Source organism: Anastrepha obliqua, chromosome 6 (genome assembly GCF_027943255.1).
Source record: "Anastrepha obliqua isolate idAnaObli1 chromosome 6, idAnaObli1_1.0, whole genome shotgun sequence".
Taxonomy (NCBI): domain Eukaryota; kingdom Metazoa; phylum Arthropoda; class Insecta; order Diptera; family Tephritidae; genus Anastrepha; species Anastrepha obliqua.
The window spans coordinates 1,626,626-1,643,872 of NC_072897.1; the positions used below are offsets into that span (position 1 = coordinate 1,626,626).

At 39.0% G+C, this 17,247-nt stretch overlaps 2 protein-coding genes across 2 annotated transcripts; one reads left to right on the plus strand and one right to left on the minus strand.

Annotated features, from left to right (window-relative positions):
• Positions 1-9,229: 9,229 nt before the first annotated feature.
• On the plus strand, positions 9,230-10,456 carry LOC129249854 (uncharacterized). Its single transcript, XM_054889523.1, has one exon. It carries the CDS (start codon positions 9,230-9,232, stop codon positions 10,454-10,456), a length of 1,227 nt encoding a protein of 408 aa, XP_054745498.1.
• Positions 10,457-15,449: 4,993 nt separating this feature from the next.
• Positions 15,450-16,455, minus strand: LOC129249855 (uncharacterized). Its single transcript, XM_054889524.1, has 3 exons — positions 16,379-16,455; positions 16,200-16,307; positions 15,450-16,142 (listed from the first exon to the last, which is right to left on the minus strand). Exons 1-3 carry the CDS (start codon positions 16,385-16,387, stop codon positions 15,450-15,452), a joined length of 810 nt encoding a protein of 269 aa, XP_054745499.1. The 5' UTR covers positions 16,388-16,455.
• Between the last annotated feature and the right edge of the window lie 792 nt (positions 16,456-17,247).

The following is a 17,247-nucleotide window of genomic DNA, read 5'->3' on the forward strand; positions in this document are numbered from 1 at the left end:
AAGATTTTTTGTGTGCCATCGTGCATTCATCCCAAATGATCAATCTGGTTTGCTGCAGCACTTTCGTCATGGAAGAATTCCCCGAAAGGTTGCAAGTTGCAGTTTCATTTAATTGAAGGTTCAACGGCAACTTGAGAGCTGAATGAGCTGTTCGACCGCCTTCCAACAACGTAGCTGCAATACATGATGAAGCTAGGGCTAGTGCAATTCCATTTTGCGATCGAATCGTGGCCAAAATTAATGATAACAAAAATGTTTTCCCAGTTCCACCAGGAGCATCTAAAAGCATCCGACAGTTCCATCGTTCACTACTTTCATGAGCGTATCGTAGGCATATTTTTGTTGTTGATTTAAAAGGGGAACTGTTCTATCAACCATTTCTCGTAATATTTCGGAATCGTATTGGGCTTCGCGTCTCAATTCTTGATCAAATGAGTTGTGCATTGGGCGATTGGGTGCTATCATTCCTATTTGTGTTAATACTTTGTTGCTAAGCATCAAGCACATGTCCTCAATTAAAATTAATGCTTCATTGTGAATTTCTTCGTTCATTTGTAAATCTGCCTTCGATGTTCTAAGACGCATCTAATGCAATATATCTTCCGCCATATGATCTTTGTATTTATGCTATAAATCCCAAATGTTGACAGGCTTCTCTGTATGTACCACACAATACACCATTAACTGTTCGCAGATGTTGGAATGATGTTGGACCACGAACATTGACTAACAGTAAACGCAAATAAAAACACTCGTCTTGACTGGGATGGACTGCATAGAGACGGCCCAGTGCATCGGTGGAAAATACTTGTGGATAACCTGGAACTGGCTGTCCTCGTTTTCGTCGTTGGAATTTTTTTGATGACTGATTCCAGGTATAATATCTTGGGATTTCGGAGTAAAGTAGCGTTCTGGCAAAATCATCATGCTGGCACATTTCAAAGAAGCTGGTTAATGTTGTCGATGGTGGCCTGTTAACTCGTTGTAATGCGTTTGCATCTGTAAAATACACCCGTTGACCATTTTCCAAATGTACGGCCAAGTGAACAACAATAGGGTGTCGTTCATGTATAGAAAACAAAAATATACGATACATGCCTTCGTTACTACTAACATAGCGGCCCATTTGATAATGTGAGTTACTTCATCATTTGACATCCGAAGACAGCCATATCACTACCTTTGTTCACATACTTGCAAATGTATTTGATAGATTTTACGGAATGGCAAAATTCGCGTTTATGTGTGCTTTATATGCCTTGCATAAAGAAACAACCCAACGATTATCAACTTCAATGTCCTGTCGATTTACTTTGACTATTGTTGACTTTCCTTTGTCATCAATGGATCGGCGGCGATAAAGTGGATATCCATCATTTCGAGTAATAGTTTCTGTTACTAATTGTCTTGGGTAGCGTTTTGAACATTTTCCTTCAACCATACACGGAGAAATGGGACTTAATATTCCACATGGACCACGTATCATATTTTTTGTAATAACCTCATGTAACAGTGGGTCTTCTTTCTGCTGATATCACATGATCAATTTCATTCGGTCTTATCCTTTCAACCAACCAAATGAGGATATGTGCATGTGGTAATCCGCGTTTTTGCCACTCAACTGAGTACGCGTGCCGAACACGCGATGCTTAACAATAAAATCCATGAGTGATTTTAATTTCATTTTGAACACCCTAGCAGTGATATCGTGGCGATCAATGGGTGATTGGCTAGTAAATAATTCTTGTTGAATTTCTGTCCACTTTGGATTGCATGTGAATATGATAAACAAATCTGGTGTGCCATAATGTCGTACATAGCACATAGCATCTTGAGCATATTCATGCATATGACGCGGACTTCCGACGTATCTTGCTGGGAGAATAGTTGTTCTGTCAACATTCTGTGCATTTCCATCAGCATTAATGGCATCCCGAAGATGAATGTATTCCTCGGAACGGAGTTTTGCCTGGTTCAACCTGATAAATGCCAATCGTTCAGTTTCAACTTTCACATACATATCCACCGCATATTGGTGAAATAGACGCCGACATTTTAAGATGTGATTGTCCTCATTTTCCCGAACCATCAGTCTGTATGAATAATAATTCATTGAACTAACTTTTTTGTTCGTGTCAGCACCTGTAAACAATTTTTTGTGTTGATAATATAAATTTTAAGTTAGTCGAGTCGAAGGACTTTTTTAACAAAACATTCAGTTGTTATAGAACACGAATTGAACACTGTTTCGGTATGCTGAAGGAAAGGTTTGGCAGTTTAAAAAGTTTAAGACTTGAAATTAAAGATGCAAATGGCATGAAAAAAGTGAACAAGTGGATTCTCTGTTGCATTGTTACACAATCTTATACTTCAACAAGATGATCATTTCGATTACCAACTTGAGGAATCGGAGAACGATATTAATGAGACATTACCTAGTGCACGAACTAATGAGGGAGAGGCAGTGCGACGAACAATTTGTGAAATGTTAGAATATGCAAACAATCAATAAATAAATTCGTATTATTTTAATTGCTTTTTAACTTTGTAGTTTGAGCTGTGCTCATTTATTTATATTACAAACACATTTTGTCAGCTTATTAATTATTTACATTTTTCAATCTTTCGTGTTCCAATCTTAATTTTTCCATCTCGACTCTCTCTTCTTTCTCCAGTTGTAGTTTCTGCAATTTAAATTTATTTTCCTCTTTTTCTCTTTCAAACTCCAGTTTTTGTGTTTCTAAGTCCACATTTTTCTTTTGAATTTCAAATAATAGAGCAAATGGGCTCGAGCTGTGAGCTCTCTTCAAATTTCTTTTTGTTGCCGTTGTATTGTGTTGTGTGCGAATATCTGATGCCAATGAACAAGGCGGACTGACTTGATTCTCAGGAAATGTTGGAAAAATTAAAACAGATGGACTCACTAATGGACTTTCAGAGAAACTCGTAGATGTTTCGCAATCAATTTCTAATAACACTTCCTCTTCATTATTCTCCATGGACAACACTGGCTCTGAAGACTGATAGATTGCTGGTGGCTGGATATTGATGCGCCGTGCAAAAATTGCGTGTAGGTCATCATAAAATGGACAAGTCTTTTTGATGTATTCTTCTACACTGGTTACATCTCCATTCTCAAGCAATCCTGCGCCCGTTTGGCTTTTCCACTTGACCGCGGCCAAAAAACTTGTTTTAAGGTGTCTCATTTTTGTGCGCATATTATCCCATTTGATTGTGCATAAATTTGGCGAATTTTGCTTAATGCGATCATAAAATTTTTGAGCAGTTGGTTTCTAAAATAATTTTGTAAAATGTAAACAAGCTAGTAATGGAAAATGTAAGAGCATTACCTCAAATTGTTCCGGATTAGGCTTCACATTGTCAAAGACAATCGACAACATATAAATAAACCAATTGATTTGTAAATATTAACAAAATAATATTACAAATGTGTCTACTTACGTCTTCCATTTCAAAGCAAATAGCGAATCGCGCGTTTATGCGTAACAGCTGATAATGATTTGCGACAAATTGCCACGGATTCCACTGAAAATGTCTAGCAAAGTTGCCATTATATCGCAAACCTAATTGCATGTAAAAATGAACAGCTGATTTGCGACTTTGCCACCTTGCTAAGTTTGCAATAAATGCCATATGTTTGCAACATTACATGAGTACCACTAATATTTCATGTTGTATATGCATCTGGGTAATCTGAATATCGTCGAGGTATTCCTGCTAATCCTAAGAAGTGGTGAGGGAAAAATGTTAAATTTACTCCATGAATATAATAATAAATTGACTTTTTAATCATCTAGGATTTATATTTAATCCAGTAAGTAAAGAATTTCAGTAAATAAATCCAGCTATAATTGCGAATACTGCTCCTATAGATAATACATAGTGGAAGTGGGCTATAATATAATAGGTATCGTGTAAAATAATATCTACAGATGAATTAGCAAGTATTACTCCGGTTAATCCTCCTACTATGAATAAAAAACAATTCCTCAGGCTCATAATATTGCTGGTGAATAATTTAGTTGAGTTCCATGAAGTGTAGCTAATCAGCTAAAAATTTTAATTCCCGTTGGTACAGCAATAATTATAGTAACTGATGTAAAATATGCTCGTGTATCTACGTCTATTCCAACAGTAAATATATGATGAGCTCATACGACAAATCCTAATAATCCAATTTCTATTATTGCATAAATTATTCCTTAAGAACCAAATGTTTCCTTTTTACCTGATTCTTGACTAATAATGTGTGAAATTATATCAAATCCAGGTAAAATTAGAATATAAACTTCTGGGTAACCAAAAAATCGAAATAAATGATGGCGTAAAATGGGGTATCCTCCTCCAGCAGGATCAAAAAATGATGTATTTAAATTTCGATCTGTTAATAATATTGTAATTGCACCAGCTAGTACTGGTAACGATCAAAGTAACAATAGTGCTGTCAATACTACAGCTCATACAAATAACGGTATTCGATCAAATGTTATACCAGTAGATCGTATATTAATTACTGTTGTAATAAAATTTGCTCAATCCTAGAGATGAATGAAAAAGGAAAAAATGGCTAAAACTAATAATGGATAATGGAGAATAAACAGTTCATCCTGTACCAGGTCCGTTTTCTACTACTTACATATACTATTTACTAGTAATAGTGTGAGAGAGGGTGGTAATAATCAAAATCTTATATTATTTATTCGTGGGTGCTCCTAATATTAAAGGTACTAATCAATTTCCGAATCCTCCAATTATAAAAAGTATTACAATAAAAAAATTATTACAAGTGCGTGAGCTGTTACAATTAGGGGAAAATGGGGAGTTGTGAGACGCAGGGAGTTGTGAGACATTGTTACCTTTCGGCATTATTCATTTGGTTACATTCGATTTTAAGTGTCAACAAGTGTTCTCGATGCGATCTCACTTTTCAGCTAGCATTGGTCATATTTACACGCATTCGACGCGTCTCTCCAGTTACTGTGTTTTGGAATTTCTCGGTAAGTTTTTTTCATCATTTGTTTTGCAATACATTCGATCAGTTGTTGAAGTAAATTGCAAATGTTAATATATACAAATTAATAATTGTCCTATTAGCTTTGAATTTACACATTCACTTGGGCATGAACGTTCGATGTGTTTATGACTACGCAGCCATTTATAAAAAAAACGATTTGGGGAGTGGTAAGACAACAAATGTGGGGAGTTGTGAGACACCGTTTTTTTCGACGTTATGAAATTTTTGGTTAAATTTGGGTTTTTATTGTTTTTCCGCTTTTTCGTAGATTTCTCATTTATCATGCCACGTCATAGGTATGTGAGTGAGTCAAGTAAAACAACGATCGATGCAAATATATTATTGGTTGCAATCAAGGAAATTTTGGTTGAGAAAAAGGCAATACGATCTGTTGGTCGTGCATACGATATAGATAAATCATTTTTCATCTTAATAAAGAACTAACAACTAAAATAAGTCATTTTTATTGATTTAAACCATGGTGTCTCATAACTCCCCACATTTTTGTATTTTGTATTATATTTTATATTATTATATACAATTTTAATTTTAAGGAAAATTGTAGTTTTGTTAAGTAGGCCATACCAATAGCTTCCAGTATTCATTGACTAAAGATTCCATCGTTGACATATGCAGAATATTAAGATTTTGAGTAATACGGGTCCAAAAACATAACCCGTCTCACAACTCCCCATTCTCCCTTACATTATAAATTTGGTCATCTCCAATTAAGGCTCTTGGGTGTCCTAATTCAGCTCGAATTAGAATTCTAAGAGATGTTCCTACTATACTATCTATTTATAAGAATTAATTCTTTTTAATCAAAACAAATTTACTAAATAAATAGGTTTAGCCTTGTAGTCAATAATGAAATTAGACTGCAATTCTAAAGGAGTAAATATAATATTACTAAGGCTTAAAAGATTTAACTTATATTTATAGCTTTGAAGGTTATTAGTTTATTTTAATTTTATAGTAAGTAAAAATAATCTTTTAATTTTAATTAATTAATTCTATAATTATTTTAATTACTAGCTGACCCGGCGAACTTCGTACCGCCTTATCGTAGCAATGATGCACTACTTTATTTTGTATAGCTGACCTATCTTAGGTATGAGTACCTATTCAATTTGAACTGGAATTTATAATATCCTCCATAATTTCCTGGTCTCGCTATACCTTAAAAGGACTTTACTAATTTAATTAAATAAAAAACAAAATATATTTTCATAATAGTGTTTATTCCATAGGATTCAATAATTTCACTAATAATTTTACAAATCGCTATTGAACAACTTGGCATTTTTAAGTAAACACTGAGCTCAATACCACGCGCGCTCTAGAAAGCAATAGAATAGTCTCTGTACCCTTCACTGCTTCGCTCTACTCTAATGCTTTTTGATGAACTATATTTTTAGTTTTATGTTCTGGCGCGTAAATAAATAATGTTGATGGTTTTCCGACACGGGAACAGGCGACATATAATTGGTCATGTGAAAAACATGGATTTTCTAGGTTGATGCCACATACACTTAGCGACTGCCCTTGCGATTTATTTATTGACATTGCAAATGCAAGCCGCACTAGAAACTGTAAACGCTTAAAGCTGAATGGCATGTCGTTCGGTATCATAGGGATGCGTGGGATTAAAACATCTTCGCCTTTGTACTTTCCGTTTAAAATTGTGGCTTCGATGACATTGTTCAATAATTTCTTCACCGTAAGCCGGGTGGCATTACACAGACGTGGCTGGTTTATGTTCCGTAACGTAATAATTACTGATCCGATTTTTACTTGCAGATTATGAGGTGGTAAGCCGGGAAATTCCAGCGAATTTAAGAATTCTGTTGGATAATTGACAACTTCATCTTCATTAGTAACGGAATCAACTGATTTGTAATTCTTCAATTCGCCAGCTATTTTCTCTTGAATCTGAAAATTCATTTCGTTCACATCAACATTTTATGCGGCCAATATAACACGTTCGCCTAACCAACCGTGATTTACGGAATTTTGAGCACACACACTTCTCCAGACTGGTCTTCCTGCAATTCGACTCTCATGTTTATACTCAATTTAAGTGTTTTAATGTATTTCCATAAAATGGACGACTTCAAACATGCGTTTAGTTCATCAGCTGGCGTTGAGCGTGGAACAACTGGCAATATTTGTCGAAAATCACCTGCCAATAGTATCATTGCACCACCAAACCGGTTTTTGTTATTTCGTAAATCTTGCATTGAGCGATCTAATGACTCCAAAGATTTTTTGTGTGCCATCGTGCATTCATCCCAAATGATCAATCTGGTTTGCTGCAGCACTTTCGTCATGGAAGAATTCCCCGAAAGGTTGCAAGTTGCAGTTTCATTTAATTGAAGGTTCAACGGCAACTTGAGAGCTGAATGAGCTGTTCGACCGCCTTCCAACAACGTAGCTGCAATACATGATGAAGCTAGGGCTAGTGCAATTCCATTTTGCGATCGAATCGTGGCCAAAATTAATGATAACAAAAATGTTTTCCCAGTTCCACCAGGAGCATCTAAAAAATAAAATCCGACAGTTCCATCGTTCACTACTTTCATGAGCGTATAGTAGGCATATTTTTGTTGTTGATTTAAAAGGGGAACTGTTCTATCAACCATTTCTCGTAATATTTCGGAATCGTATTGGGCTTCGCGTCTCAATTCTTGATCAAATGAGTTGTGCATTGGGCGATTGGGTGCTATCATTCCTATTTGTGTTAATACTTTGTTGCTAAGCATCAAGCACATGTCCTCAATTAAAATTAATGCTTCATTGTGAATTTCTTCGTTCATTTGTAAATCTGCCTTCGATGTTCTAAGACGCATCTGATGCAATATATCTTCCGCCATATGATCTTTGTATTTATGCTATAAATCAGTCGGTGTTGATGGGAAGCATGTAGAAAATTACAGAAAATAATGTTCGTATTTGTTTAGCATTTGACGAAATCACAGCATCTTCGAAAGTGTGGTCCCAATGAGTGTCATTCTCTAACAATCCTAAATGTTGACAGGCTTCTCTGTATGTGCCACACAATACACCATTAACTGTTCGCAGATGTTGGAATGATGTTGGACCACGAACATTGACTAACAGTAAACGCAAATAAAAACACTCGTCTTGACTGGGATGGATTGCATAGAGACGGCCCAGTGCATCGGTGGAAAATACTTGTGGATAACCTGGAACTGGCTGTCCTCGTTTTCGTCGTTGGAATTTTTTTGATGACTGATTCCAGGTATAATATCTTGGAATTTCGGAGTAAAGTAGCGTTCTGGCAAAATCATCATGCTGGCACATTTCAAAAAAAGCTGGTTAATGTTGTCGATGGTGGCCTGTTAACTCGTTGTAATACGTTTGCATCTGTAAAATACACCCGTTGGTCATTTTCCAAATGTACGGCCAAGTGAACAACAGTAGGGTGTCGTTCATGTATAGAAAACGAAAATATACGACACATGCCTTCGTTACTACTAACATAGCGGCCCATTTGATATTGAGTGACTTCATCATTTGAATTTTCGGCAGCAACTCCGAAGACAGCCATATCACTACCTTTGTTCACATACTTGCAAATGTATTTGATAGATTTTACGGAATGGCAAAATTCGACGTTTATGTGTGCTTTATATGCCTTGCATAACGAAACAACCCAACGATTATCAACTTCAATGTCCTGTCGATTTACTTTGACTATTGTTGACTTTCCTAATGTCATCAACCCTTGGGGGCACCTGTTATCCCTATAGGGCGCGTCCCCAGGTGGTGGATAGGGGAACGCCTCCCAGATATGGAAGGTAGGAGAGTAGGTCTCCCGCGAACCACACAGGTCGAAGACGTAAACCTCGTTAAAAAAACTCCCTCAACCCAAGGTGTGATGCGACCCGTGCCTATTGGGTGGGTTTGGCAGCCGGGGGACTAAATAAGGCTGTCTTCGTACGGAGCCCTCCTGATATCCGGCCGCCTCAGGTTGTAACGGTGGCCTTGCCATGGTATGGGGCGCTGCCATGGTCGACCGGATATTTCCCCACTATCCTCTTTGGTCACCGCGCATGGCGACATGCGCAGCTCCCTCGGCGGGGCAGGTGACCGTACGAACCAGTTGAAATGAAAAAACAAAAACTCAAAAATTCGGATGACGGGAAAACAAACACGCAACAAACGGAAAAAATGACGGGAAAACATTCTGACGCATCGACAGCACGGACTGATAAAAAACCTAACATGCGGACAGACCTACAGGACAAGCAAACAGACAGACAGGAGGAAGTGACGGACGCACTCAAAAAACAGTCAGACAATTGGACAAGACGTACGAGCAAGGACGAACTGAGGATGACGGGGTCACCCTCAGAGGATGAGCTCTTGGCCTCCAGCCAAGAAACAGTTGAGGGCAAAGCTGTGGGCCACAGTACGCCAACAACTATAAATGAACCAACAACATCCGCTGAAGCCATGGGGCAAAAGCGTGGCAATAAAGTTCCCTCGAGGTATAAACTTTGCCAGAGGTCTCTCGCTATCCTTGGCAGGATTCGGAAAAACGAGACCGAAGGTAAAGTTCATCCCAAAGATGAGACCGACAAGGCAAGATGCCAAAAGGTGGTTGATGAATACTTGGCATTCCAAGCCGCCAACAGGACAGATGCCAAAAAACGAAACCGCTCGCATGACGAAACTGGGAAGGCAACAAAGAAGCACAAGATATCGGATCAGGGTGCAGTTGCCTCCAAACCTATCAAGCGATTTAGTGAGGTGGCACGGGACCATCTCCAAATGGCATTGGTAGACGAAACCTCTAACCGCGGAAAACCAGTGCTTGACAAATGGTCAGAGATTGAGGCACGGTTGTCTCGCATAGTCGTTGACCATGTCATGGCAAACCCGGAGGGCCAAACACCAGGTTTCGACTCGGTGGAGGTAGTCCGCGGCTACTGTGTCATTAAATGCGATGACCAATTCTCATTGCATTTCTTGACAAATGTGATTGGTAAAATCCAGAACAGCTGGGAAGGCTTGAAACTCAAGCTAATTCCGGCTAGCGAGATTCCACGAAGGCCGAGGGCTCGCATCTGGGCACCAAACATGGAGTTTGATGCCAATCGACTAATCCCCTACCTTCAGGCGCATAATCGCTCGGTGCCGATGACCGATTGGTCGATCATCAAAGCGGAGGCTCCGCAAAGGCACAGCAGATCATTCCTCCTTCTAATTACAGAAGAGAGTCTGGAACCACTGGAGAAAGTGGGAAACAAACTTCAGTTTGGGATCAGGAAGACACAGCTGAAGATATTCCGTTCTGCAAACCCGGAAGAGGAGCAGGATGAGGTCGATGGTGCCAACGAACTGCTGACTGGCATGCAGCTAGATGACACCGAGTCCGAAAAAGGAAACCAGTAAACATGGGTTTAAAGGTTGTCCAAATCAATCTGCAGCATTCACGGTGTGCAACAGACAACCTAACCGTGCTCCTGGCGGAGGAGGACGTGGACATCGCACTAATTCAGGAACCCTGGGTGCGGAGCACCGAGGTGAAAGGGTTCACTGGGAAAACCTACAATATCTACTATAAACGGATAGAAGGTAATCCCAGAACATGTATTGTAGCTAAAAAACATTTAAACACATTTTTAATTCCATTGTATAGTTCACAGGATGTGACGGCTGTTGAGGTGGAAGCCACTGACGGAGTCAGAATTACGCTTGCCTCTATATACATGGCACATGAAAGACCAGCACCGCCTGAGGAGGCTTGCAAACTTGTGCAGGAAAACCCGAACAAAACCCTGCTTCTCGGATGCGATGCCAATGCAAGGCATGCTCTATGGGGAAGCTGCGAAACAAACGACCGAGGTGAGTCTCTTTATGATTTCATAATTAACACTAACTTGTCGGTATGTAACAGGGGTAACACTCCCACTTTCACCTTTCCAAGTACGGAGTACTTCAGGGGATGGGAGGAAGTGATCGATGTTACCCTAATGTCTGAAAACAGCTCAGTAAGGTTAGACAATTGGAGGGTGTCTGATAAAAGGTCTTTTTCGGATCACAGCTGGATCCTGTACGATCTGGATCTTAATGTTGATCCGCCCTTACCGTATAGAAATCCACTAAGAACCAACTGGAAAAGGTTCAGAAACATAGTCAATAAAAGGATAGGAGAGATTCCCATCCACAAAATCACTCTCACCGAAAACCTTGAGAGTAGGGTCACAACACTGGAGAAGGCATTTAGTAGGGCCTACAAAACGTCCTGCCCCATAAAATTTAGTAAAAAATCCCATCCCCCTTGGTGGAGCAGTGAGCTCTCAAAACTAAGGGAAAAATCTAGATCAACGTTTAACCTCAGCTACTCGACAGGAAATTGGCAATTGTACAAAGAGAGTCGGAGACAGTACAAGAAGGCAATTAGGGCCGCCAAGAAAGAGAGCTGGAGCGAATTGTGTTCGTCAATCGAATCCACCAGGGATTCTGCCAGGCTTAGCCGTGTTCTGTCCAAAGATCATTCAATGGCTTCTTGGGTCAAGAAACCTGATGGTACTTGGACAGCTACGACAGAGGAATCGCTAGAACTTCTGCTAAACACGCATTTCCCGGGGTGCAGCGTCCACGAAAGTGGGAGGGGAAGTATCAGGCGGAGCCAATATAATCCACAGCACCTTGCAAAAGAAATAATTACAAAGGAGAAAGTTGCATGGGCAATTAAATCTTTTTCACCTTTAAATCTCCGTGGCCAGATGGGATCATCCCAAAGATGTTACAGGAAACCTTGGACTGTATCCTAACATGGCTAGAGGAAATTGTTAAAGCGTGTTTAAACCTAGGTCATATTCCAGATAGCTGGAAACTAGTCAAGGTCGTCTTCATTCCAAAAATAGGCAGGAGGGGACATGAATCAGCGAAGGACTATAGGCCAATCAGTCTTTCGTCTTTCCTGTTAAAAACCTTTGAAAGACTTTTGGATATATATCTTAGAAGCTCTTTGGAGAGCTCTGGTATATCTACTGCACAACATGCGTACCTTAAAGCAAATCTACGGAGATAGCGCTTCACGAGGTAATCCGAACAATAGAGGGCTCTCTAGAGAACAAACATTATACCATGGCGGCATTCTTGGATATAGAAGGCGCCTTTAACAATGTTAGTACAGATGCGATCCAACGGGCGTTGATAGACTTAGAGGTGGACAATTGCATTAGTAATTGGGTCATCTCTATGCTAGAAACCAGGATCATCAAAGCTAATATGGGTAATATCAGTATAACCAAGAAGGTCCACAGAGGCACCCCACAGGGGGGAGTACTGTCTCCACTTCTCTGGTTATGCGTTATTAGCAAAATCTTAATAAAACTTAATAGAGGTGGGGCAAAAGCGGTGGCGTACGCTGATGATGTGGTGTTGATGGCGTCAGGACTGTGTCCTAATACGATCAGTGGGATCATCCAAAGGGCATTAGGCGAGCTTAACTCTTGGGCCACAGGCTGTGGCCTAAGTTAAAACCCACGTAAAACAGAGCTTATGCTTTTCACCACCAGATATAAGGTACCACCTTTTACCTTACCAAATATTAACGGACAAACTCTCTCACTATCACCCAGCGCAAAGTATTTAGGGGTAATTCTGGACTCCAAACTAAGCTGGAAATTAAATGTTGAAGAACAGGTAAGGAAGGCAGAAATTGCTTTATATGCCTGTAAACGTATGCTTGGAAGAAGATGGGGTCTTCAACCTAAGCATACATTATGGCTGTATAAGACGGTTATACGACCTATTCTATCGTATGGTTCGGTAGTTTGGGAAGGCTCTAGGGAGAGAGTACAATACCAAACTACTCGGCAGAATAAAAAGATCAGCATGTGCAATAACGGTCGGTGCAATCAGATCATGTCCTAGAGAGGCTCTCAATGTACTGACACACGTTATTCCAATAGACCTACATATTAAGAAGACGGCAACCATGAGTGCATTTAGGTTAAACGAAGTGGGTCGCTGGAGAGAAAAAACTTATGGTCATGCTAGTCTATTATTGCGACAAACTCAGTTAATCTCGGTGAGAACTGACTACATCGTCCCGATGGTAACTTTCAATAGGAATTTTGCCACTCTCTTTCCAACTAAGGAAGAATGGAATAAGGGATTCTCTCTAAACAACTTCGACACTACAGTCTATAGGGATGGAAGTAAAATGGGCTGCGGTGTTGGAGCTGGCATATATTCTTACAGACTTAAAATTGAGAAATCTGTGCGTCTCCCTAATACCAGCAGTGTCTTCCAGGCGGAAATACTGGCGATTGGGGAAGCTTGCAGGCTACTAATCGCAAATTTCTCTTTTAAGGGTAATATCGCTATTCTCTCGGATAGCCAAGCTGCAATCCAGGCACTGGGTTCGGCCACAACAACCTCCAAAGTGGTGGAACAAAGTAGAAATAGCCTCACCAACTTGAGTGAAAACCATAAAGTTACCTTAATCTGGGTCCCGGGACATCGGAACATTGAAGGTAACGAAAAAGCAGATGAGCTGGCAAGAGGGGGATCTGCCATGAATAACGCTCTTGCAGAATCGGTACTCACACCATTAGGTGCAGTCAAGAGCACAATTTCCCAAAAATACCTCCGAATCACTGACTGTAGGTGGAAAGTCCAGACGAAATGCAATATTAGCAGAACGTTATGGCCCACCTACAACCTCAAGCAATCGTCGGCATTAATAAGAATGAAACGACGGGATGCCTGGAGACTAACGGCAGTCATAACTGGCTTTTGGTCTATCGGAGAACAAGCAGCCAAAATGGGTATCCCTCACAATACATACTGTCACAGTTGTAAACAACCGGAGAAAAAGGAAACAATCTTCCATTTCCTCTGTGAATGCCCTGCCCTATGGAAGGACAGACTGTTAACCCTAGGCCAACCGCTGTTCGAGAATCTCGAACAACTATCTGGCTTAGACGTTAACAACCTAATAAGGTTGCTAAACCGCACAGACTGGATATAGTTATGCTGTAAAAAACCGTTAAACAAGTTGGCAACGAGGATGTGGCAACAAAATGGTGCGAAAGCGCTAGTTGGATTCTGGAAGAATCACCACTTTAACCAACCAACCAACCAACCAATGTCATCAATGGATCGGCGATGATAAAGTGGATATCCATCATTTCCAGTAATAGTTTCTGCTACTAATTGTCTTGGGTAGCGTTTTGAACATTTTCCTTCAACCATACACGGAGAAATGGGACTTAATATTCCACATGGACCACGTATCATATTTTTTGTAATAACCTCATGTAACAGTGGGTCTTCTTTCTGCTGATATCACATGATCAATTTCATTCGGTCTTATCCTCTCAACCAACCAAATGAGGATATGTGCATGTGGTAATCCGCGTTTTTGCCACTCAACTGAGTACATCCAACAGCGCGTCTCGCCGAACACGCGATGCTTAACAATAAAATCCATGAGTGATTTTAATTTCATTTTGAACACCCTAGCAGTGATATCGTGGCGATCAATGGGTGATTGGCTAGTAAATAATTCTTGTTGAATTTCTGTCCACTTTGGATTGCATGTGAATATGATAAACAAATCTGGTGTGCCATAATGTCGTACATAGCACATAGCATCTTGAGCATATTCATGCATATGACGCTTACTTCCGACGTATCTTGCTGGGAGAATAGTTGTTCTGTCAACATTCTGTGCATTTCCATCAGCATTAATGGCATCCCGAAGATGAATGTATTCCTCGGAACGGAGTTTTGCCTGGTTCAACTTGATAAATGTCAATCGTTCAGTTTCAACTTTCACATACATATCCACCGCATATTGGTGAAATAGACGCCGACATTTTAAGATTTGATTGTCCTCATTTTCCCGAACCATCAGTCTGTATGAATAATAATTCATTGAACTAAGTTTTTTGCTCATGTCAGCACCTGTAAACAATTTTTTGTGTTAATAATATAAATTTTAAGTTAGTCGAGTCGAAGGACTTTTTTAACAAAACATTCAGTTGCTATAGAATACGAATTGAACACTGTTTCGGTATGCTGAAGGAAAGGTTTGGGAGTTTAAAAAGTTTAAGACTTGAAATTAAAGATGCAAATGGCATGAAAAAAGTGAACAAGTGGATTCTCTGTTGCGCATTGTTACACAATCTTATACTTCAACAAGATGATCATTTCGATTACCAACTTGAGAAATCGGAGCACGATATTAATGAGACATTACCTAGTGCACGAACTAATGAGGGAGAGGCAGTGCGACGAACAATTTGTGAAATGTTAGAATATGCAAGCAATCAATAAATAAATTCGTATTATTTTAATTGCTTTTTAACTTTGTAGTTTGAGCTGTGCTCATTTATTTATATTACAAACACATTTTGGGAGCTTATTAATTATTTACATTTTTCAATCTTTCGTGTTCCAATCTTAATTTTTCCATCTCGACTCTCTCTTCTTTCTCCAGTTGTAGTTTCTGCAATTTAAATTTATTTTCCTCTTTTTCTCTTTCAAACTCTAGTTTTTGTGTTTCTAAGTCCACCTTTTTCTTTTGAATTTCAAATAATAGAGCAAATGGGCTCGAGCTGTGAGCTCTCTTCAAATTTTTGTTTGTTGCCGTTGTATTGTGTTGTGTGCGAATATCTGATGCCAATGAACAAGGCGGACTGACTTGATTCTCAGGAAATGTTGGAAAAATTAAAACAGATGGACTCACTAATGGACTTTCAGAGAAACTCGTAGATGTTTCGCAATCAATTTCTAATAACAGTTCCTCTTCATTATTCTCCATGGACAACACTGGCTCTGAAGACTGATAGATTGCTGGTGGCTGGATATTGATGCGCCGTGCAAAAATTGCGTGTAGGTCATCATAAAATGGACAAGTCTTTTTGATGTATTCTTCTACACTGGTTACATCTCCATTCTCAAGCAATCCTGCGCCCGTTTGGCTTTTCCACTTGACCGCGGCCAAAAAACTTGTTTTAAGGTGTCTCATTTTTGTGCGTATATTATTCCATTTGATTGTGCATAAATTTGGCGAATTTTGCTTAATGCGATCATAAAAATTTTGAGCAGTTGGTTTCTAAAATAAGTTTGTAAAATGTAAACAAGCTAGTAATGGAAAATGTAAGAGCATTACCTCAAATTGTTCCAGATTAGGCTTCACATTGTCAAAGACAATCGTAAGCAAATCTCTGGTTTGCTGTTCACTCCACCGAAAAGTGCCATTAATGCGTAATCGTTTTTTCTATAAATATATAAATAAACCAATTGATTTTTAAATATTAACAAAATAATATTACAAATGTGTCTACTTACGTCTTCCATTTCAAAGCAAATAGCGAATCGCTCGTTTATGCTTAACAGCTGATAATGATTTGCGACAAATTGCCACGGATTCCACTGAAAATAGTCTAGCAAAGTTGCCACTATATCGCAAACCTAATTGCATGTAAAAATGAACAGCTGACTTGCGACTTTGCCACCTTGCTAAGTTTGCAATAAATGCCATATGTTTGCAACATTACATGAGTACCACTAATATTTCATGTTGTATATGCATCTGGGTAATCTGAATATCGTCGAGGTATTCCTGCTAATCCTAACAAGTGGTGAGGGAAAAATGTTAAATTTACTCCATGAATATAATAATAAATTGACTTTTTAATCATCTAGGATTTATATTTAATCCAGTAAGTAAAGAATTTCAGTAAATAAATCTAGCTATAATTGCGAATACTGCTCCTATAGATAATACATAGTGGAAGTGGGCTATAACATAATAGGTATCGTGTAAAATAATATCTACAGATGAATTAGCAAGTATTACTCCGGTTAATCCTCCTCCTATGAATAAAAAACAATTCCTCAGGCTCATAATATTGCTGGTGAATAATTTAGTTGAGTTCCATGAAGTGTAGCTAATCAGCTAAAAATTTTAATTCCCGTTGGTACAGCAATAATTATAGTAACTGATGTAAAATATGCTCGTGTATCTACGTCTATTCCAACAGTAAATATATAATGAGCTCATACGATAAATCCTAATAATCCAATTGCTATTATTGCATAAATTATTCCTTAAGAACCAAATGTTTCCTTTTTACCTGATTCTTGGCTAATAATGTGTGAAATTATATCAAATCCAGGTAAAATTAGATTACAAACTTCTGGGTGTCCTCCTCCAG

What these genes read in the sequence shown, in the direction of transcription:
- LOC129249854 (XM_054889523.1), top strand. Translation starts at nt 9,230, where the DNA reads ATGACGGGAAAACATTCTGACGCATCGACAGCACGGACTGATAAAAAA.
- LOC129249855 (XM_054889524.1), bottom strand. An exon ending in CTAATCTGGAACAATTTGAG is followed by an intron (nt 16,143 to 16,199) that starts GTAATGCTCTTA and finishes AACTTATTTTAG; the next exon opens with AAACCAACTGCTCAAAATTT.